This window comes from Anopheles darlingi, chromosome 2 (genome assembly GCF_943734745.1).
Source record: "Anopheles darlingi chromosome 2, idAnoDarlMG_H_01, whole genome shotgun sequence".
Lineage (NCBI taxonomy): Eukaryota > Metazoa > Arthropoda > Insecta > Diptera > Culicidae > Anopheles > Anopheles darlingi.
In genome coordinates, this window is record NC_064874.1 from 54,730,605 (window position 1) to 54,754,266 (window position 23,662).

Genomic DNA, 23,662 nt, shown 5'->3' on the forward strand with positions numbered 1-23,662 from the left:
TTCCCGCTAGCACGATATAATCATCATGCACGTTTTGCTTCAGGCGCATCGGAGGACGCAGGTTTCATATTTGCAAACGTATGAAAGGAGAAAGCAGAGATAGAAGTGGCGGAAAAGTGGAGGAGGTACATCCGGGAAATACGTTTCACCCGAGAGTGTGCATCGTTCAATGTCACGTTTCCGATTCATACGAAGGATATGCTGCGCCAGGTCATGTAAATTGTTCCAAGAGACAAGAAATTAAAAATTCGAATAAACAATGCATGGAGACTATGCCGCAAAGGAGTGTGTGGGGAGTGTAACGAGTCCGTTGTTCTTACCTTTAGAAAAAATAAACCTCCGGCGGGAAGGAGCATTTTGTGGGAGCCCTGCTCGGCTTTAATCGGCTCACCATCCTTGTACCAGGTGATGGTCGGCGTTGGAATGCCTTCTGCCTTGCAGTTTAACGTGGCCGGTTCATGACGGGGAACAATCACGTCCAGAGGATGCTCCATGATTTTAGGATACTCCAGGGCTGAAAGGAAAACAAATTTAGATTATAATTTGACATGGTTGTACATTCGCCCATATGGCTTGATTGCGTGGCTTCATAAGCAGAATATTGCTTGCTTTGCACTTATGTTATTTCTTTTCCTTATTATAGTATTAAATTTGTACTGAAAGAATCACAATTTTGCAATGTTTCCGAAATTTTCTACCCATCCACAATTTACAAGGGAGGTTTGTGTTCAGCGGAATCTCACCAAATGAGATTTCGCACCAATCCCATCGCATAAACATTTTTTAACGTGAATGCATGCATTTTATAAGAAATTCAAACGTGGACTCTGTGAGAAATTTAATATAAATCTGTTCACGTCTTTCGAATCTTTAGCCATAGGTCCAATTTTGTTCAATTAGCATTCACGGGCGTTTCATTATGCACCAGTCCCGGCTTGGTCTGGTCTGGTGCATAACATCACACTGAATACGTAATTAAGGCACACATCCAAGTGCCTCTAGTTGGATAGGAATGTGAAAATTAAAGGATAATGTTTTCATATACATGGTCGGAATTGCTTCTCGTAAATTTCAAGAAGTTTCAACCCTCGGACGTACACAGAATTAGTCAGCTTTTAGTAAACCCAAAAGCGAGGTGTTTTTGGTTGGGGGATCTTATGTGAAATCACTTATTGGTAGAATAGAAGTTATGCTCATTTAAGCAGCATCGTCTCGTTGCATTGGATGAGCAGTACACACTAACTGAACTAAACGCAGTCTAGCACACTCCCAAAAACGGATTACACTTCGGAATGGTAAAGTTATTGAAAGCAAATAACTGCGTATGTTGCCAGAGTACAACGGCACAACAAGTTTATCGTTAGGACTTCCGCTTATGCTGTACAAAATTGGTTTGCTCCTCGCATACCGTCACCGTAGGCATCCAGCATTTCATCAAAACTCGATGGCAGCGAAAGTTTAAATAAGTTATCGCAAGAATGCAATTGTTGTGAAAGTTGGTGCTGTTCGCGTTCGCACAACAATTGTCGTCCGCGCAGAGCGGTTTTACAAGAGCCAAAGACGAAATTTTCTCATCCCACATATCTAAACCGAGCAGCATCACCCACCACTCGAAATGCTCGGCACACTTTGCAAAGTTTACGAAAATAGATCTAATGCACAAAAGCGTGCCTTCATTTACACGTTACTGGCAATAGAAAGCATCGAAACCACAAACACATTGCACCGACACATGGTAGTATCACAGACGCCATAGTAAACGCGGCAAACTTCTATCTGAAATTGCATTGTAATTAACAATAATAATAAACTAAACTTTCGCCATATTTAATCCACATGCTGTGTAAATCACATTCATTCACACAACCTGTATAGATGTACGAGTATGCCGCCTGATATGCATGCATTTGGCAGCCCACTAGTTTCTGCTGTCAGCAAGAAGGCTACGGAAGTGGTGACGATGGTAGTACCAGCGTTCCCAAATGCTTTCCTTCAGGGCCAGATGCGTTGAGGTTGCCGCGAATATACAGTCACTAGGTGCTTAAGCGGAAATGGAATACGTCGCAACGGGGCACGTTCGTAGGAAATTTATTGTGACCGTAACTCGAATCGCAAAGGACTGGCAAACAAAGCGTAAGAAGCGCTTACACCTCGTGCGATTTGATGATTTGATGATAAATATTTATTCTATGAAGCATGATCCTACTTAACATGTAATTTCTATTTAAATGCTAAAATGTTATGTTTTCCGAATGCGTTTACTCAGAAGGAATCCTATACTGACCACGAAATTGAAATTCATTCATATTTTGGTATGAAGAAATAAAATACCAAATTTCTTTGGTGGTATTTGCTATTTTCCATCCTCCTTCACATGTTCTAAATAAACGGCGAATTGCTTTCCTGTTACAACAGAACAGGCTTACATAGTTCTGGATTTTTTCAAAACGGCTGTTAAAAGTAATGTTCAATAATGTTGATGTAAATACCATGGAAAGGAAGATCATTATAGGTGGAATGCTTCTATTAAACCATTCCAAACATCCTGTCCGACACCATTACCGGATATTACAAGCTTTCTTTGAAAGTGTATAAAGTTTATCTCAAATTATTCAGGTCATCATAAAACATGTCTTTTCTAGGCGATTTGTACAAGTTATTGAACTTAGCGTTACTTTGGAATGAACATATCTAGCTTTGAATAAGCTGTAGCATGCTTCCTAGCGTCTCTGCTCAGCATCACTGCAAAATCATCTGCACACACTCTCGATCTTATTGAATGTTCAGACATTTATGAGAGCGGACATTGAGTGTTTATTGTTCGTTCGATATGATGATGATTCTAAAGTACACACTACGTCGATTGAAACCCATGCCTTAATTTCAAAGACATATTGGCTGACAGCAGAGGAACTAAATATTGGCCAAGATTTTAGCACCCTTCTTCGCTATTTCATTGGATTCTGTATTGATAGCTCCGATCGCACTCTGACTCGTTTGTCAGTATATAGTAGTGAATCCAGCAATCCTCGTGCAGCACCACACACGGCGCCACCGACAAAGATTAATATCCTCTCACCTTGCAAAAGCACAAACATACCGCACCATCCGCATTGTCATTCACCGAACCATTTCATCAATCGATCGTTCAGAGCTTGATTTCACATTTGTCTTGAGCATGTTGCCAGATCCTCTGCTCCACACAGCTTCCCGCAAACATCGGCAAACACTTTCTGGCATTTAGTTTACCTTTCACCTCCTCGTACTGTGCCGTTCAACCAACCCCAAACACCCCCGTTCTCCTTCCTCATCTTCCAGCCATTCTGCACCCAACCCTCTGGCATTTTTCTTGAATAATCATCGAGAACCGTTTATTTGATCTAACGCGTCACCAGCACATTACTGTCGTCAGTTTTCACTCACATGGTTGCGGAGACGATGCATAGCGAGTGAAAGAGTGATGCTTTTGCTGCTTAAAAATCCGTAGCCGCTTCGTTTCAGAGAAGCCGTGCGCGGTCGAAATGAAAACTTGCCTTGTGTTAAAAGTTGAGTTTCTTGTGAAAACAGTTAAGATAAATAAACCCATCCATCCAACCGCGCTGCGTTCGGTAGGTTTTGGCTTAATTTGGTTCCTTCCCCTCTCGGTGCATATTGCCGTTATCGTTTCTGGTTTTGTGTCTTCGATTCCGGGCATTCGTTTCTCGTTGAAACGTTGCTTCAACCATGACAGTAAAAATGGTAAATATTGTTATAATGGAACTGCTTTCTTTGATGTTCGCTTCATCTTGCAGCATAATGTAAATAGCAACAATCATTGTAAAGGATAAACCACACCGCACGGCGCGGTTGATTTATTCTTTTAGTAACTAGTCTGAACAAGGTTAACAAAACTCTTCAAATAGAACAAAAAATAGGGAGAAAGCCAGAGATAGAGACAGAGAGCGAAATCTCCATGTTGATCCTATAAAATTGCATCATTTTGTCAAATTACTGGAACACTTCTTCTATCACCATTTAGTCATTTTTCATAGCACTATGAATGCCGGTCTCGTGTTGTAAAAATGTTGTTAACACTCAAAAATATTTTGCGAACGTCCTTATTGTATGACAAAAGACATGTTCTTTCTTTTCAGGGTCTTTGCAAATAACAATCCAGTCACTCTCCAAACGGCCGACATTGCTCTTTTTCTTTTTTTTATGCGAATATACGTCTATTGACCGTCATGTTATCGTATGATCGAATGGTGGAAACCAAGGCAACTAGCAAATGGACGGTTCTTTAGTAAGCTCAAAAGGAAAAAGCCTCATGCTTTTACTCATCCTTAGACAGCTTCTCGGCACCTTCGTTATATACGTTCTTTTGTAAAAAGGGAACCATCATTGAACAAATACCATTTTTCCTCAACATTTCACTTAACCAGGCAAATGTGGTCAACGGTGCAACGCAAACTGAAGGAGTTGTTATTTTACCCTTCCTCGCCAGATTCGCGATTACTTGTCCGGCATCCATCAGGTTAACATTACGTTCTTGAAACGACCATGAGCGTAAGGCTGGAAGTAGCATCCAACAAGGGTATTGCACTCACACGACAAAATACGACGCAAATCCTTTTACCGACAGTGCTTTCCCAACATTTATCTTACTATAGAATACGCAACCGACATTAAATGGACAGATATGTAAGAAAGTGTAGAATCATCAGGTTACGTTGGTGTTCGGGTGTACATAGGAAGGAATTTTGGTGTTTGAAAAGGACTAAAAAGGATTTTTATGCTTGCCCATATCTTAAGTCTATGTCAATATCCCTACCTCATTGGAGGCACATGTGTAAGGGTATGCAGGTGTTTTACATTTCATGAAGTCATGATGCAACTGTTTAGTATTTTCATGTTATGCGAGGATTATATGGTTTCTAACACCATATGAAGTGTGCAAGGTTGGGTGGGAAAGGGAAATACTCTTTTAGCATTCCCTTGCGAGAAAGGTCGCCGCCGTAACGTTTACAAAATTTCACAAACAAATTTTACTATTGATACGGCAGACTAACATTCTACTGATGAAACGAAATTATTTTGACTTTTTTAATAACAACCCATCCATGGTCTGATTAAACACATTACTTTTTACTTTTTCTGGTGAATCTTAAAAGAGACTTCCTTCTTTAGGAATCGGATGCTTCATTTTAATGAATTTTCCCAGAACCTATGCTCCGTATTAGGTCGCCGACTAAAAAACTTTTTTTATGACGAATATATTGCTGAAGTGGAGAAGTGAAGCTGACACCACAATGTAAACAACAACATTCCGACTGCTAGTCTTTACGGTGGTCCGTGTTGGAAATACAAACAGAATAAACTATTAACTGGAATATCTGTCCACCTTGCACCTACATTTCGGTTTGTTTATCTACCCCACGGTAATCCAAACAACAAAGCACAGCCGCACATTCTAATGCTGCGGAAAGTATTGGTCGGAAAAAGAACAAACGTCTCGACCAAAACGAAGAACATAAATAATCTCGAAAGGTCAACAGAAATGGAAGGAAACGAAATGAGCAATGAAGTGTATGGGAATGGCATAACGTTCAGAAAGGTAATATCAATTGGTGCCACTGAAAACCGATCGAAATTTTGAAGGTTGCGCTAGATTTCTCAGTCATTTAAAAAAAAACATGCTTTTCCGTCGGTGGCAAACATCTCTAGATGGTTCATTGTTTAGTTATTCTTTCCACTCAATCGAAACCCAACATTATCTTTATGGAGCGACAGCTTTGTTCATGTCTTGTAGTAAAGCTTTATGAACTCTCGCTTAGATTGTGTATTTGACTTATTATAGGATATTCTGATTGTTTCGCATGTAATTGTTGATGCACATTGACTCGAGACCACCAAACATCATTGGAAAAAAGAAGAGGAGTTATTTCTTCTAATAGATTAATTTTGTGGTATGAAGAGATATGCAACTGCAACTGATAGAGCATACCATGGAACTTAAACATGTATTTTATGATCACAATGTGTCGACCTTTTAAGCATTTGCACGGTTGAAGATTGAAATGACTATGAAACGCCATTTGTCATTACGGGAACTCTTGTCATCATACCTATCTTCTCCTTTGGGACACGTGCCGATCATAAACATATTTTTAACTCTTCCAACGTCATTAGGGAGACGACTTTTCAGAAAGCATAATGTCTCGTTTGCTCCAACGAGTGTAACGAGATCTGTGCATTGTGCCGGGGGAACAGCACAAATTGCTGTACAAACGGTATAGCGCCATACGCCGATTCATTTTCTGCATTTGTATTTCTGCCCTCAATTAGATGCACTTACACGCTCAATTGCCTTGTCAATCAATCACAAGACACATGAAACGAGGATAGAATAAATCACTTCTTCTCACTAGATTGATCGCAGCAAGTAGTCTGATACGCATGCATTCGAGCTAGCGTTCATTCAACTATTGCAATCAACACAAGGATTTCAATTGAAGGTAATGAAACAACGATACCTTTCTGCCTACAATTGCCAACACCCCTGGAGTGTCGATTGTGATTATTGATGGACTCTCTGATCAATATGAAAATATGTACGCGGCATCAATAAAATATAAAATAGACTATGTATAATATAACATTTCTCTTTTATGACGCTTTCAATCATTATCTTGTGCGCCTTATCAATCTTTTTATAGTTTGAGAGGAACAACTAGCATTGAACACATTTTTAACAAAGCTTATTGTGTTTAGTAAAGTGGACTACTTAATGTATATAATATGCTATCAACTGCTCCCTGTATTAGCTGCAATATGTACACGAATCAAACGTTACAATCGGTTGATAGGATGCATGTCCTATCACTCTATCTTCAATTCTATTATCATTCAAATTAAATTCCTCGACTTTTCTTCATCGATCAAGTTTAACAGACGGTTGTCACAACCCGGAAGAGAAGGGCAACCGCTTTATGCCCCCTTTTGTATTAACCAAACAAACGACAGTAGCAGTACTTTCGCATCCTGGGCAAACGTATGCAAATGTATGATTCAAGCTTGACAAGGATACCTTCTTCACTTACATACCTTCCGTTTTGTCTCAAAACCAACAAACATCAATATGTAGAGCGCACTAGTGTTGAACTTCTAAAGGTTGCAGCTCGTATCTTCTCGGTAGATTGACTATACGCATCCCAATGTGGGGGATGATGTTGCTTCTTCAATCCACCAACATCATTTTCATCCAATTCAAGGATGCGCGAAATGAAATTTCAATTAAACCCGAATGTTTCTGTCAACATGTGAGCCTGTAAGCAGTACGTGTTATATGACAGTCTTGCGATGAAGCGCAGGATAAGGACATGCAAAGGACGATACTAATATCATATTTTATAGAATACCTACAGGTCTACCTTATGATCTGATGGTATTTGACTACCAGTGTAAAGATTTTTTTTCTTCTGCTTGTCTCACAAAGACTCACAAAGCCATTCAGTGTCGTCCAGAAGATGAGAGTTAAATAAATGAACAATGAAATGACATTTACTCTCAGCAAAAGTACCTAACTTCCTACATATGCACCCACATAACATAACCGGTGCGCGAGCCATTGCGTTTTAGTGTAATCACCATTGTCGTATGGTAAATATTGAATTTTCTTATTTCCATTTGCACACTTTAGTCCTATTTGTATAGCGTTCGAGCCGTCGAGATGAACGCACTTAACGCGGTTCTTCCTTTTGACGAAATCGGTACCCTTTCTTACGAAAGACATCGTGCTATGACTGTCTTCAGTTATAACCAAAAGAAAATATTATCCGCCTGTTCATGAATTAAGATTTTGCAGTACGATTTACTAATTCAATGATTCGATTGTAACGATACTTAGTAACGAGATCTTAACGAATAGTTAGGAGTACAAAATCGTTGTCAATGTAATTAATTTTCATTTTGAAACAATATATTTCACAACATATTCTGGCGTGTTGTAGAAGCTCGGTTTTGTTGAACGGTATTGATTAAATATTACATACTTATTATATCATAATACTATTTTTTTCAATTTCGACAATACGCTTGCCAGACGTTTTACTGCTGCTTATTTGATAACCCTTATCGCGGCGCTACATGATTTAGTTTCTCCACATGATTATAGCGAACTTTTTGGGATAAGTCATTTAATATTGTGTCATCTTCGCTATAAATCAATTCCACTCAGCTTGAACGGAGTGCAAATTGAATTTTAAGACATTACCAACAGCCTCAGGTGATTGCACAGTACAAGAAGTAAATCCCGGTTGAAGCGAAATTTGTGGTTCGATAACAGCACCCTCCTGCGAATTCCTGCTAAACTTTCAAGAACGTGGGGTCAGCATTCCATATTCATTGGTCCATGGTACATTGTGGAGAGGTAGGTTCTGTCACAAGAATTATCAATGCGTAACAAGGGCCGCGCTGCTTCAGAACAATCCAAAATGGTTGCCAGAATAAGCAGAAACGCTAGTCGAGGGTTGACAACCCCTCGTTACTCATTGATCCAGCCAAACAACCATAGATTCGATCAGTCGACACCACGCTCGATTTGAGCTTTGGCGATGGAGTCTTGCAGATGGAAATATCTTCACGCAATCAACCAAACTATGATTCAATTAGACACTGCTCCGGCATGTGCAATTTGCTTGAAGCGGTACCCATTCCTTTCTTACTGGCTATCTCAAGAACATCCGGGCTCAACAATTTCATGGCGAGGGTTTAACAGTTGAGTCTCGTGTCGACCTTGTCCTCTGCTGATGGCGGGACTTATCGAATCCTGCACATCCATGGCCTTTCACTCGCCTCAATAGAAATGAATTATGTTTCAGGGATTTAAAACGACCATTCCACTGCAAACGGTTCTTATCAAAGTAAAATACAAAGCCCTCTTATTGCCGACATGAGACATTGCTAAATACATAAATGCCAAGACTTTTACTTTAAATTTTTGTAAATAAAGGTTTGTGCATTATTTCATGACTGCATTATTTCATAATGCACAAACCTTTATTTGTATATTTGTAGCTTATTTCTATTCACAAAACTATTGATATACTCGTCGGGCCTGTAAATATCATCAACTTCAGCTTCTTGCGGTGATTGATTGATTCCGCTGTTATCACCATCCTTACAGTTCAAGGTAACAACCCAAAATGGTTGATGTTATCATTCTATTCTGCTTTAATTATATGCTATACCAAGTCTCCAAATTAAATTAAATTGACATAGCTTTAATTGAGAATATTATCACTATCACACATTATCACAACACATCACAAGCTGCGTCTTTTTGCAATGGAAATCTCCTATTCATTATATAATTCCATGGGGTTTATAGTAATTGATCGTTTCGATTTTTAACATGATTTTATCTAAGGGTTGAACGTAGTTTTTCGCTTGCGGTTTTATTTATGGTATCTACATTTTGAAAAGACAGTGGTCAGTAGCAGATAAAAAATTGGAGGGAAGGTTGAGGCAGCTCGAGGATTAAGGGTTAATCACAGCAGTAAATTTATTTCATCCCTGTCGTTCTACATCTACGCTTGTCCGTTTTTTACAAACTTTTTTTACCCGTGGAAAAGCTAACGGTCATCAGGAAACGATTGCCATTGATCGAAGTATTGTTTTCGTTGTAATTGTCATGCCATCGAGACAAGTTTTTTGGACATTCTATAACCAGCATACCTACGACCATAACATCTATTCTTGGTTTGTGCAACGTAAATCAGCTCTTGGTCGTGTATCTTATCTGCTCGACAAAATAAATTGATTTTATTGCCCTTCTCTTCTTTCGCTTTTCTAGAGATAAGGTGATGCTACTCACACCTAGTCTGGTACAACAGAAGACCAACAAAGCGAAACCACCAGAATCTACGTAAAAAATTACCAATAGTTGTACTCGTAACTAAACATAATATGCAATTCCCAATTTATATCATTAATTAATATCACAATGAAATAATACATCTCCTAAACTGGTCACGTACGAAAAGAAAATCATTCTTCTTAAGTTGGTCTACCATTTGCGGTTTTGCACCCTTAGTCAAGTCTTAGTGCTTAATTATAATGCTTGCCTTTTTAATTGTACATTAGCTCGAAACAACACACACCATAGACATACCGTTGTGTTAGCCGCCTGATACCGATTTTAGATGCCCTAAGGGGTATCCTAAATCCAACCATTTTATTTCATGTGCCGGCATGACCATCTTCATGTTTTGTTGCTCGGGCTGCGGTAGGGTACTCTGCGAATTGTGACTGTTATTTGCTGTTTGCCAACGGCAATGTGTGTACCAATTGTACACATGAACCTCCCTATGCCCCTGCCATCTCTTAATGTCACAAAATGCAGAGTTATTTGTGGCACAATGGTCATTACGTGTCATGTGGAATGAACATACTTTTCTCATACAAAATGTAAAATTTAGGTTGAGAATCTTTGAACGATAATAACATCTCAGTTTCTTATGGACTTATAATCTTGGTCTAGACATGAAAATAATATGATACAAGAAAAACGGTGTCACCAACATTACAAGCTTTACATACTTGGCATTTAACCTTCACAATGAAGAAGAATTGCATCATTAAAATTCTATTCGAGATTGTCTAACTAATAGTAGTCTGTTCGTCTAAACAGCTTGCGTCAACCTAACAGGTAGCTATACAGAACGAATACTTTAATTGAACCCGTATCGTGCCTGATAAGAAAACATGTCTGTTGCTTTTTGACCTTGTCTATGAAACCCGAAAATGACCACAACATGTCGTGAGGCTGAATAAAAGTTTAATTAAAAGAATTTATCTTGATTAGTCGCTTTCAGAGACTATAATCATCGATATCTCGCCCCATTTTCGTCTCTGTTGTTGAGCGTTATTTTATGTATCCGCAAAGCAGATCCGCAGCGTTCGATTCGTTAAGACTGTGCTTACAGTTCCATCTCGATGCATCCAACAGCCTGACATTGTCCACTGTAGAGTCTACATAGTTTCAAGGGATTTTGTAATGTCTGGGGTGCATGATACGATACTGAGTTTTGCCTCTGGGAAAATGTTCTCTTTTATGCAGCTATCTAATACTATCAGTGTTTAAAACGTTCAAGCGAAATACGAATACAGGAAAGAATCACAGATTAAGTTGTCCACCAAAGGGATACAATATGTTCCTAATCTAACTCAAACCAGCGCCATGTCTAATCAGCAGTTCATGCCGGCTATTCCTGCGTTTGAAAAGAAACAAAATTTATTTTAATAATTTAACAAAAATAATTTAAAGGTATTTCAATTTTTTTCATCCACATATAGTAAGATGGAAGCGACTCTATGCGGTCTTAGAGTTCTGTGGTGGATCCCAACGCAACTATACCAATAGTGCTGTAGATTTGTGAGGTGTACAAAGCTTCAAAAATATTACTTCAAAATCAGCTGAACATTCAAGTTTGCTGGCTAATGTTTTACATTTAGCTTTCGATAGCATATGTCCAACGTCTAGGTACGTGCTGTAGTTCATCAACGTTGTACATAGAAGGATGCATATACATGTTTATTATCGTTTAGACATGATCACGAAGCGAATGGCCAACCGGAGGAAGTAATAATTACCTTAATGGAGTTTGAATTAAATTAATACACACCGAAAGTGAGTCTGAACCGACCCATACTCGGGAAGCTGCGGCCAGAGTATCAAAAGCAGAAAGGGAAGCGACCAGAATTCCATCATCCATCATTTATTTTCGTTTAATTAATGGACAGTGGCCGAAAGTGCAGCGTGGTGGTGTGGCTACACAGCATCATCTGTCGGCTTGCCTGGAGAACGCACTACTCTCTACTGCAATATGCGGTTATCGAGTGGTTGCGTACCAATGGCATGAACATTTTCGAGGGAATCTGTTTCACGCCCCATCATCGATATATCAGCTTTCGGTGCAATTCTTCATTTCAGAAACGGCACAAACTGCTTCATACTAATGCTCGCACCAGACACCTTGGCTTGGGTGTGGATTAATTCAATTTTTTAGGTAAAAGCTAGAGACCGCATGAATTGTACGGTCTCTAGCTACACGTGACGATGCATAGGGCAAAGGTTTTTTTTTGATCTCTTATCATCGGCAAACAATCTTTTAGAGTTTATAACCTGGAAAAAAGAACGGAAGGTACCCATCATGGGGAAGCCTGAAGTTAAAGATCACGGTACACCCTACCAATCATGGGCTCATGCTTCCTTACCATCAACACAGCAAACACATCAACAGCACACCAGCCTAGCCAGCCTCCAAATTTAGATCGCAATAGGGTGCGGCTGCTGGAGCTGCATGCCTGAAACCGGAACGCTTAGATACACTTCACTTCCTGAGCGCAAAAGCTACATCAGAAGGCTATGCTAGCTAATCACTAACGGCAGATCTTTTCATTACACTAATGAGTTGATACATGCCGACATTCTTTGCACTGTTCCTTGCGTTACTGAATATCAACGCTATGATCCGGATCAGATTGTTCTTCAAAAGGTTACACCACGACCCAGCATGCAGAGCAGCAGCAACACCATTTTATCAACAAGATATTATCGGTATGGTGGTGGTGATACGCGCCAGAAGTCTTTTACGAAACCGACGCTCTCAGCGATGATAAAATAAACCGTCTTCTCATCCAAGTGAGGACGTGTTAAACGTCAGACGAAGTGAACTCTACTTTAATCAGCGCCAGTTTGTGTTACCGTCGTGGATGAGTGATTATTAAATTTCTGTTGCCGAGTATCATTAATAAACACTAGCATTTTCAAACAACTTTCAACTACGTGTACATGCTTTAAAATTGCTCAACTGCAAATCCATAGCAGAAACTAGATCGTATAAATCTTTTTGCAGCATACAACATCGAACAGCCACAGCGATAATGACACATTTCGGAAAGCAGAAAAAACTACGCATCACAAAATTAGCCAACCATTGCCACCGTCCCGAAAAAACCCACTACCAGGTGTTCGGCTCACAACAAATGGGACTATATAGATTTATTCCTGGGTCCCTGAACCAACAATCAGCCCTCATGCCAATCTACGCCATGGGTGATTTCAATCATCATCTCTCTAACAACTTGTAGCCCCTTGCCATTTGGTTTGTTAGGCAAGGCGCTGTGTTCGATGCGTCGGTAAGTTTGCTTTTGTTAAGACCTCTAAGCTGTACCAGCATGCGTTTCGTCCCTCCAATGACGGCAATGGATTTATAAAACGATTTCTGGATTCGTTTTCATCCTTCGGGGAAATCCGCGATTAGGGGTTGCATCGATGTGGTTGGCAGTTGTGTTGTAATCTCACCATGCCCTATCCTCATGATGGCCAATCCATATGAAACCACAACTATTAGAGCTTTAGCAAATTTATTGCTTAGAACTACTTTTTAAACATCCTCACGAATTAAAACTAATCGTCAACCTAGGATATTCCGTTGGGAATGAAACGAAATGGTATTCGCATGATAGCGACAGCTGATACGCTGTCTAGCGGGGACACCCTTCTCATATCGAAAATTTAGAACGTTTTGGATTTGTTTCATTTTATGACCTTGATGCTTAGAAGCCACTCATTTGGACGAGAGTAAAAAATATGAAGCATTCGATTCGGACAACTCCTTGGGATAATTTAATAAGTTTGAAATATCATATTATCAAACGACCCATCCACAATTCACCAGCATTGAACTCTTGAGCGTGCAAAGGATACGCATGTTACGGTAACCTTCATCGAAGACCGGGTCTTTCTCAACATCCAAATTGAAGAAAATAAAGGCCGCAAAGGTCACAAGTTTATGAGATTAGCTTCGAAAACCAGAACAACCCCTTTTTCGGGCCCTTCCCCTTGCTAATGCTGCAGGGTTTTGAATATCTACTAAAGTAATTGATCCTGGATAGAATGTTCTATACAAAATGAAGGTTTTGCTTTCAGAGAAAACTTCGTTTATCCTTGCTGAGATGTGGTTTGAAAAGTTGACTTTATGAAACAATGACGCTTGTCGTTCTTCTACAGCTTTCCAAAGTTCAAAGAAAGCAACATTTCCAGCAAGTTTTGTTCTCTCCTCATTGGTTTGAAATTTGAGCATACGCATTAGTAATTCGAGTATGTATCGCATTCCACCAAGAGTGTTAATAGCAAAACAGAGGAAGCACTGTTTTGTAGCATAATGACGAGTTAAGAAACTTGATCCCTAAACAACAAAAACAACATTGTGGAAGGAACATGCCGAATCAATAGATCCATTCATGGTTTGTGTTTTGATGCTGGGGAAGAATTACCATCAAAAATTAATTAGATCTGCAAGCGAGATGGGCTTGAAGATCCAATCAAACGGTGGCGTTCCCGAGAGATAAGATACGGAACGGCATTTCTCCTTGCGGCATTGACTTCGTGACCGAACCAAACAGGTTCATGTTCAAGTGTTACCAGCGGTTTTGGATAAACAACCAAACCCAACAAAAGGCATCAAACAAAAAGACTTTCAGGATACAGGCTAGAAAATCCATGCCTTGCACATTGGCTTCTTTTCATAGGATTAAATTTCTTTGTGATTACAACCCATCATAAGTCCTAGACAAATAACTAAACAATACAAGCAAGATGTAGTTGGAAGGAAGGATATTTAGCTACTCGTTTATCGTAAATATATCTTCAGAAAATGGATGAAGCATCCTAACCCTATTAGACTATTTTTTGCTAAAGGTCAGGAAGTACTTTTTTTTCTTTCCTCAGATCTGTATATGAAATGACGAACAGCACAACCCCAAAAAAGTCAAGAGAAATTCAGACTTGGTCTGCAAAACCGTTGCAGTTATGATGAAGGACGAAAGCAGCAAAAATATCAAAACGCTGGGTAAAGTTAGATATACTTGATGTTTTAATCATTTACTAGTCTGACCTACCTTTTACTTGTGCCGACGACATGCCGCATACTAACACCAGGTAAACGATGAATGGCAGCATCCTCCAGCTATCCTCTATGGCTATATTTTCACGGTTGGTGAAAGTTGGAAACTTGAACATCATATCCGAAATTGGTGAACTAGTTTTTACACTTTTATCCAATTTTTAGACACTAATTACACTACACTTTTTGATTCCTATAATTAGCTGTTGCGCAGAATTTTTTGCATTTCACATCTTTCACCATACCTTTTATGTGTTGAACAGTGATCTCACATTTGTATCAAACAACACTATTTCATCGGGATTGCACAAAATCAAAAAAACATTTTTTCTAAGATTTCTGATACAATTCTGTGGGAGAAACTAAATAAGGTTTCCATTTAAGATATTTTACAGCTAAACTTGCATAAAAAATCACAACACCAAATAGTGATATATTTTTGCTATATGCCTGTTTTCTTTACTTACTCAATTAAGTCAACATTATAGTAAATACTACAAGACTATATATTACGTACTTATTTAATTTAGTTTTCAGTATGAATAATTTGAAAAAGTGTGAACATTATAAAATTAGACACATACATAATTTCCACACAAAAAGTAATAATCTGGAATATTTTTCCGGACTCAATAGGTCTCTATTTTTATCACAATCAAGAGCGCTCTACTTGATGATGATTGAAATCGACGTTTGGGAAAGGATTGGCAGAGAATTCAAGTATTCTTATCTCGTGCCGTTCTTTCCACGAAAAGTACAACCACTAAGCGAAGCAGATACGGATGTTGTTCTCCATATATCATTCGTTTGTTTTCAGGCGGGTTGTGTTTATTTTCGATAATCCACGTGGTTGATCTGCAAGTAAAAACCAAAGAATAAAAAATAATTAATATTTTTAAAAATTTATAAAATAGGTACTATTTTGTATATCGAAGTGAAATATAATTTTTTATGATAAAAATGAATGAAACATGAACATATCCTTAAGGTTTGTATATAATTCAGCCGTGATCTAACGCCACCATGTCCCTCCACTGAATGGCGCTAATAAACAAAACTTCTTTGGACGCTATGTGTGTGATTCACTCATTTCCTCAGTGAACCAAAGAAAATCCGCATTGCAGCGGTATCAAACTACATCAACATGTTAGCTAGTAAGAATTCACACTTTGCCACAGCCTTAAGATCATCAGCAACACTTGGGCATTATGAAACCGGTCTTGAAGCTCGATATTCTGTGAAGTCCCTTGCAGCATCTAAAACACCCCCCACCCGGCAAAGAAATCGTGTAAGGCCATTTTTTAAGCGTTTTTTCCTCTTTCTGGTACTACTACTACACAACACTCTATTCATTTTCCGCCAACACTTGAGCACACAGTGTTGCACTTGGACGTTCTACATACATTATGTCCCGAGGGATTCCGCCCGTTGGTGTGCTCTGCTCGGCGATGTGAGTATGGTAGGGCTGTTTAGACTTGCAGGAGTACGAGTGCAACTTTTGAAACGATTGTCACGCAACGAGAAAGTAAAACGCAGTTGAAGTTCTCCAGAAGGAGAATCACGCACCATCCGACACAGTTCGCATGGGTTCGTCTGATTCTGGAACATCATACGAAAGCGGCCCAACGCGGGATGAACTTACTCGCATGGATCTTAATTTATGATAGCACACCGCTGCCAGTGGAGGTCTTAAAACGTATCTTCGAAGATCGTTTTTAAAAAACTGCTCCGAGTTGGACCATTACAGCATTTTTCTCAAGATACCTTCGATTCTTTCTTTCCCTTCCGCGTCTAAACGCTATTTTCTATTAAATGGTGGATCACTACGAAAGATCCTAAATACCGCTGCAGTGCTGCTACTCTACACCAACAATGGATTTATAGGGCTAGGTTAGAACAGAAACTCTTGTTTATTCTACTACATCTATTGAAAAAATCATTCAACACTATTTACAAATGTCATCGTAGTCAGAGCTAAAGCGATAGTTTTCAAAGTGATTTTGACTGGAAGTGTTCTATCGCTGCTTTCACACGGCGATGTTTCTGATTATACAACGTATCTTTGGATTAAAGTAATTCAAATTCTGTCGTTTATCTGCCTATTATGTACATTTGCTTTGTCTGCTATAAATGTATCTGCATTACTCATCAATGCCATGAGACTCGTGGCGCAGGGTACATTGCCCGAATGGCTGGTATCTGTGTTTCTATTAATAGCGAAAGTGATCTGTCCTCCACCGGCGAGTGATCACCAAACATCACCGGCGTTGGGAAGCCGCATACTTGCAACGGCTGTTTCGCTCTCGACCTGGGCAACTGGTTTCGAATGTCCTTCCTGACGTGGCGTCTCCGGAGAGAAGTTGTGTCGAACCTGTCTTCGCTCAGACCGCCTGGCGGTCCTAGGCGAAAACCACCTAAAAATACTATATCGGCAGGAAAAGCGTAAAACCATGACAATTTTCGCACTTTTCTGACTGCATTTGTGTCAGATGATCAAAGGAACGAAACCTACTCAGGCTGGCATCATGGTGATCTGACACGAAATCGCGACGAAAAGAGATTGATGCTTTCTCTCACACCCAGCAATTGGACCGGATGCGGGGTTACGGTTCGATACATTCGTTTTTTTCTGTCCTTCTCCAGCATCCCAGCGGCAGTCGTATTCGATGACTAATTTATGGGCTTCCGCCCAGATTCTTGCTCGTTCCCTGTCATGTTTTCAGTTAGGTATCCCACCGTTTGCGCAAAAGGTAACCTCACTGCAAACAGCACCAGCCAAAGAACGGGCCGTTCTCGACCCGGAATTTCCACACAAAAAAAGACCTTTTCAAGTGTGAAAACAAAACATTCTGTACAGCTGCAGACCAGTGAACACGCACGGGAAAGAAGCGAAGATAACGATTCCTTTCCGTTGCAGAAGGATGATACACAAGGATTTCATGTTCAGAAGCAAAAACTACAGGAAAGTTAGGGTATCTATGGACGATTTTCCGTTTCATTCCAAAAATCAATTAGACCTATCCGATGCCTATCCCTCGTAACCATTGCTCATCGTGGACATCCCGAGAGTAGCTCCAAGAAAATAAACTGTCCTCCTGACCCTGCGAACGACGACGCTGGCACAAACAGGCAGTCAGGAAGGTTGTACAGCGCGACAAAACGGCAAATGAAGCGAATGTAACAAGGGCCGAGAATGCCGCCGGGACAGGAAACGGGAACACGCTTCTGTGACCGTTCTCACAACAATTTTCCAATGCATGTCTCGCAACCGGCATCCCATCGCAAACCATTCAAATACACTGAATATGCCTTTCTAGACTGATCAGGCGATAAGATTAATGGTCAATGCTATCCGGAGACCTTTTCAATGATCCCGAAGACTACCTAAGAAGTAACCAGATCTCAGTAAAGAGACCAGCAGCAAACTAGCAAGATTTGTCATGGCTAGAACGTCGCTACGGCGAGATATGATTCGTTTGCCAATTTACAAATATCCCTTCTACTTGTTTACGAATTACGTGGCACATCGCCACCCCATCTTTTGATATCGAAAATCTCATCTTTTGTTCAGCAGTGGGGTCGCTTTTTGGCGATCTAGCTTTTATTTGATAATGAAAAGGAAAATGCTTGGCACAGTACATTTTACATACAATAGAATAGAAAAGACACAAAAACCCAGACGCTGACTATTTTTTTGTTGCTTTTGGAGTAAGTTCGTTAATATAGAATTCTACTGATTTTGCTGTTCCATCGACTTCCTATACTTATCTTCTTAGTCAATCAATATTCATTGTACGCTAGCAAAGTCGTTGATTAGTAGTTGAGATACCTAGCCAGAATCCTAATTTCAACCGCCCCGAGCGGCATTAATACATATCCGGTGTAAATCACTAAATGGGGCTCAGTTACTGGCCAAAGGGAATCCTTTTCCATTCAGACGACTGCGGCTTCATTACAAACATTTTCCCAGCCAACCAAATAACTGCTAGCGATTTTTTGTTTGTCTTTTGCGGACGCATACAACAAACAAACTAAACCTCTCTACACCAATCGTGAATCTCATCATCCCGGCCATCTGACGAACAGCACATCGCGATTTCTGCCCTTGGCTGCTTTTATCATCAATTTCAAACGCGCTCCAACTCCTCGTCGATACTGTCCAACAGGCATGGAGCTTCACGCAACTCACTGGTGATGTAGCTTCACCGTATCTCAACTGTTGCGTTTAAGATTGCTGACGGGAAGTTCCAGTCGCCTAAAATCTGTGCCCTCACAACTCGCACAATTTATGCATCGTCCACGCTCTGAGCAAACTGCGGCAGTCACGGTACCGTCGACTCGGTAATTACTTGCAATTAATTAAAACGACCTTCCAGATTAGGGTCAGCGACTTTGACCAGCTCCGAGCGAACACATAGTGATATCGATAAAACATGATATTAGCATGCTTTAAATTGTTCCTAGCAGTAAATTACGCCATGCAAATTGGTTTGGCAATGTGAGATTAGCAAACGGTACTGTTTAATGTGAAAATTTCAACATATCAATCGCTTTTCATCGTAGTTGAAAAGGAAAACTGTTTAACGGAAAAATATCTTCTCGGTAATGGTCGTCGCGTTATATTGTCCAGCTGATTTAATATTAAAGTTATTTTCCATTCCGTTTAAAAAATTAATGTAATTAAAATCTTCTCATCTTTTTAAACATTCACGGGTTAATCATGGGAGTTTAAAAGAAAACAACTGAACTTCCTAAGCTAGCTGTATTGAAGTAACGTTGAAAACATTCTACTTGTAGGATTGTTATTATTTATTCTAGAATTTCACTCCTCTCCATTAGCCCACGCACTATCCGTAACTTTGGATGGCGGCTAAGATAAATCAAACATGATTACACAGTTTGTAACCGATAAAAGCTCTACCCCAAATCTCTTCCACATAGACATTTCCCTTCTCAACTATCCGAGGCTGGTGTCGCGCCTAACTATCTTCACATCCGAAAACCAGACCATACCGGATTTGAAAGCATCATTTTATCAGAAGCATAATTTTCTATTTCACACTCAGCATACCACTCACAACAAAGTGGTGTCTAAAATTGAAAAAATGTTGAAAATGGACCCTTAACTGGACAAACGAAACTCGTTTGTGGATGGCAAAGGACGTATATTCCGTCGTACTCTTGACTAATACGCTTATTTATTGGAAGCCTTTTATTACTGCTTCCCACGTGATGCATTCTCAAACTCAAATGCATCGGGACGAACAAACCAGAAAGACACCAACAGATATAGTCTTTCCCTTTTCCATATTTTTCTGATTCAAAAGCAGCATATTTTTAACTTTTGATAGCACAGAATCAATTCAGGTTACTGAATAGCTTCCCCTATGTCAGCAATCTGAAATTATATTCTATTAGAGTAACTATTAACTAGTTAAGCCCTGATCAAACTTAATTTAATTATTCAAACCAATTTTTAATTTTAATAATAAATAATTTCTCATGCGAGATGTTTATAGTAAAAGACGTGATCATCAAATCTATGCAAACTATCTGTACCATAATTATCTAACTTTTTAACACGAATGCATTGTCTATCTAAAATACAAGATTACAAAAATCTTTAATTAATAACATATTATACAAAGAAAACTTTTCCTACGAACAGAAGCAATTATGAATAGGGAAAATTGAAACTAAACATTATGGAACTCGACGCAATTTCTGAAGCGCACGAAATGAGAACCGAACCGATAAGCCACAGAGATAGAGATCAAAGAATCCGTCCGGGTACTCATCCTACTGTTCTTATTTTTTCTCTCATTTTTTCTAGATTATTATTTTTTAATGGCTCACTTCACTATCAACTTTCTGTCCACGCTGCTTAGACTGCTTCATCTGTAAATCATAACAGACGAAACATCTAAGGTTTATTGAATTGTCCATCGTTTCATTGCCTGAGGTTCATCAAACGAATGGTTTTTATGCTAGTGAAACTACCGATCGTGCCTTGATCATGCAGTAAAAGTTGATGTAAGGTATCGCCTTTCATACACATTATGCTTTGATATGTTGTAACAATAGAAAAACGAGAAATTACAAGTTTTGTAATAGCCAGTTTGCAACGGCGATCAACAGCCTGCTAGCGCTCCAAATGAAGAGTTTTGAATACGACTTTTGAGCGAAAATCTCGAGCAGTAAAAGAAGACCGAATGAAAAATTTTCCACTGCAACACCGAACGAGAGGACGGAAATCTCCATATAATCACCTTATAATCCTGAAAAATTTGCTTATAATCCTTCCGCCGCGGCGTAACGGCTTTCTGTACCATTCCGCGGCGTTTTTTTTCTCCATCGTTCATCTCATCTGACTTGAACCACCCTCTTCCGTTTTGAAGAATCGACAATTGCGCCACATGGAGAGAGGAAGTCAGATGGGAAACAGATCCAGCGGAAATTTGCCAACCAAGCGTGGAACAGCCTCCGCATTTCTTATAAAGCCGACTGGGCTTCTACAGCGTATGGAAGGATTGATCCTGTGCATACTCGCGACCAACTCCTGCTTCGCATGTGCTTTCTACGTATTCATGTTGGCGAACTACAGCGGGCTTATGCCTCCTACAACTCACCTTAGTTGATCCAGCGGCTCAGGTAGAGAATCCTTCTGATAAGTGGTAACATTTGCCATATTTCCGCTGCTTCCGATGAAGCTGATGATGACGATGATGATGATGGGGCATAATCCTTCTTGGTTTTGCTTTCTTGGCGTCTTCAAATCAAATTATTTTCTCGTTTGGTACGAAAGTAATTTTCAAACAATCTGTATGATATACTGACTTCCACATAATCACTTTTACTCAGCTGATAAGACAACGAAGGCGGATATACCGATGCTGACTTCAGTGATCCGAAAAAAACACAATCACGCTAACAACAATGCACACGTACTACCACAATTACATATAGTAAGCACAGGGCGCATAGATTAATTCGTATGATTCGTTACAGACGGGTATATAATATATGCTCCACTGTGGAACACTAGAGCAAACATGGAAACAAGGTACAAACTAAACTGAAGGATTTTGTTTTACTCGATGGTATTCGCACAAGTTCACGGTCGTACTTCTTCTACACTTCACATTCCCAACACAATGCAACACTTAATCATTGATTGACAAGCACCGCATATACAGCATAACCTTGGCGCATCACTCGTTATCATAGATCAGGGATAAGTTATATTACATCACCTTCTGGTGCAATTTTGATTGCATTGCTAGCAAACTAGCTGCCACAACACTGTAACTCCGTTTTAATGCATATTTTCCGGGTTTGCTTCTCACTGTCACAGACCAATTGCCATCCAAATATACCTGAAACGCACTGTCTCCGATCCAACCATTATGAGCATGCTTTGGATCTTGTTTTTTCCGCTTAGCTTCGAAATTTACGCACCGAAAACAGCTTCTGATTATGCTGCATTATGGTGTGCACGAGCACAGCACAGAACTTCACGGCTTGAATCCTCGATCTAGAATAATTCGGAATGATGCGCTCGGAATGATGGTCCGAGCTAATAACGAAGCCGGTCGAGACAAAACCGAGACAACCCGAACGGCATGCCCTGCGAACAGCTGTTTTGCTTCGTGGCGACAACGACCGACTCTCGGGAAAATGAGGGAGAATCGGCTTTCCTCAGCTACCAAGGGACCGAGGGCCGTCGGAAAATGTTTGGGTGGTTAGTCGAACTCTCTCCTCCCTGTTGGTGCTTCTTGTCTGTTGGTGAAGGCCTTTTGAAATGTAAGCAAAACCTCGTCCATCCCCAACGGGTATCAATACCTCGCAATACCTGTCGCTGGACGGTATGTTTCGTTCCACGCGCATAATTGGACATCCCATTTCAGTTTAATCCCTCACAGACATTCGGTGTCGCTTGGTTCCGATGTTTCCTATTACTAGCTATATCGGCAGACCACTTAGTAGGAGAGATCAGTTTTGACGAATTGGCATTAGGGTGTCAGGGTACTTTTCACGAAATTTTCACATTACAATGTTCTTCGCATAATTCAATTCGACACATTCAATTTATAATTTTAAACAACACAGTCTACAAGCCTGGTTATGTCCTACTATGCAATGAAAGCGTAAACGGTAGACAGAGCAGAACATTGCCTAACACTACTGGGTATGATTTTTGAGCCGAAAAAATTGTCCCTTCGCTAGAAACGGAACTTTTCGACGCTTTCCCTAATCCTCATACATAATCGAATTAATCCTAATCACCGGAACTTTAATTGAAACGACGCACGCTACCGACCTGCGCTGCTTGCGTCGCCTATCAACCATGATAAGCGGCACCCCTTTACAGCCAGGCAAGTGGCCGCTTGCTACGGTGTCCATTATCTCACCGGGAACAGCCACGCGTGTCCTTACGTATCGTTGTAATTTGTTTTTTTCCAACCGGACAAATGGTTATCGGTTCATCCTTTTGCAGCCCTTCAACCATAACCTCACTCTTGTCCTAGCACTTTCACTCGTCGTATATATTACGGTGCCTCACTTACTCCCTCTCTCTACTTTCGTAGTGCAGCAGATTCAAGGAACCTTATCGTAATCATCATAATGCTCATACTGGAGCGCTCATCAGTATCGTCAACACACCAGCAGGATGGGGCTCCCTTAGCAGCAGTGTCGACATGGGGACGCCATCG

At 40.0% G+C, this 23,662-nt stretch overlaps 1 protein-coding gene across 1 annotated transcript in view; it reads right to left on the reverse strand.

Annotated features, from left to right (window-relative positions):
• The window catches only part of LOC125951315 (roundabout homolog 1-like), a 32,320-nt gene extending 9,854 nt beyond the window's left edge, over positions 1 to 22,466 (reverse strand). Inside the window, exons 1-3 of the mRNA XM_049680064.1 lie at positions 22,407 to 22,466; positions 14,944 to 15,310; positions 321 to 514 (exon numbers count right to left, since the gene is read on the reverse strand). Coding sequence (XP_049536021.1) covers positions 321 to 514; positions 14,944 to 15,067 — 318 coding nt within the window. The 5' untranslated portion in view covers positions 15,068 to 15,310; positions 22,407 to 22,466. The remainder of the gene's footprint in view (positions 1 to 320; positions 515 to 14,943; positions 15,311 to 22,406) is intronic.
• Positions 22,467 to 23,662: the final 1,196 nt, after the last annotated feature.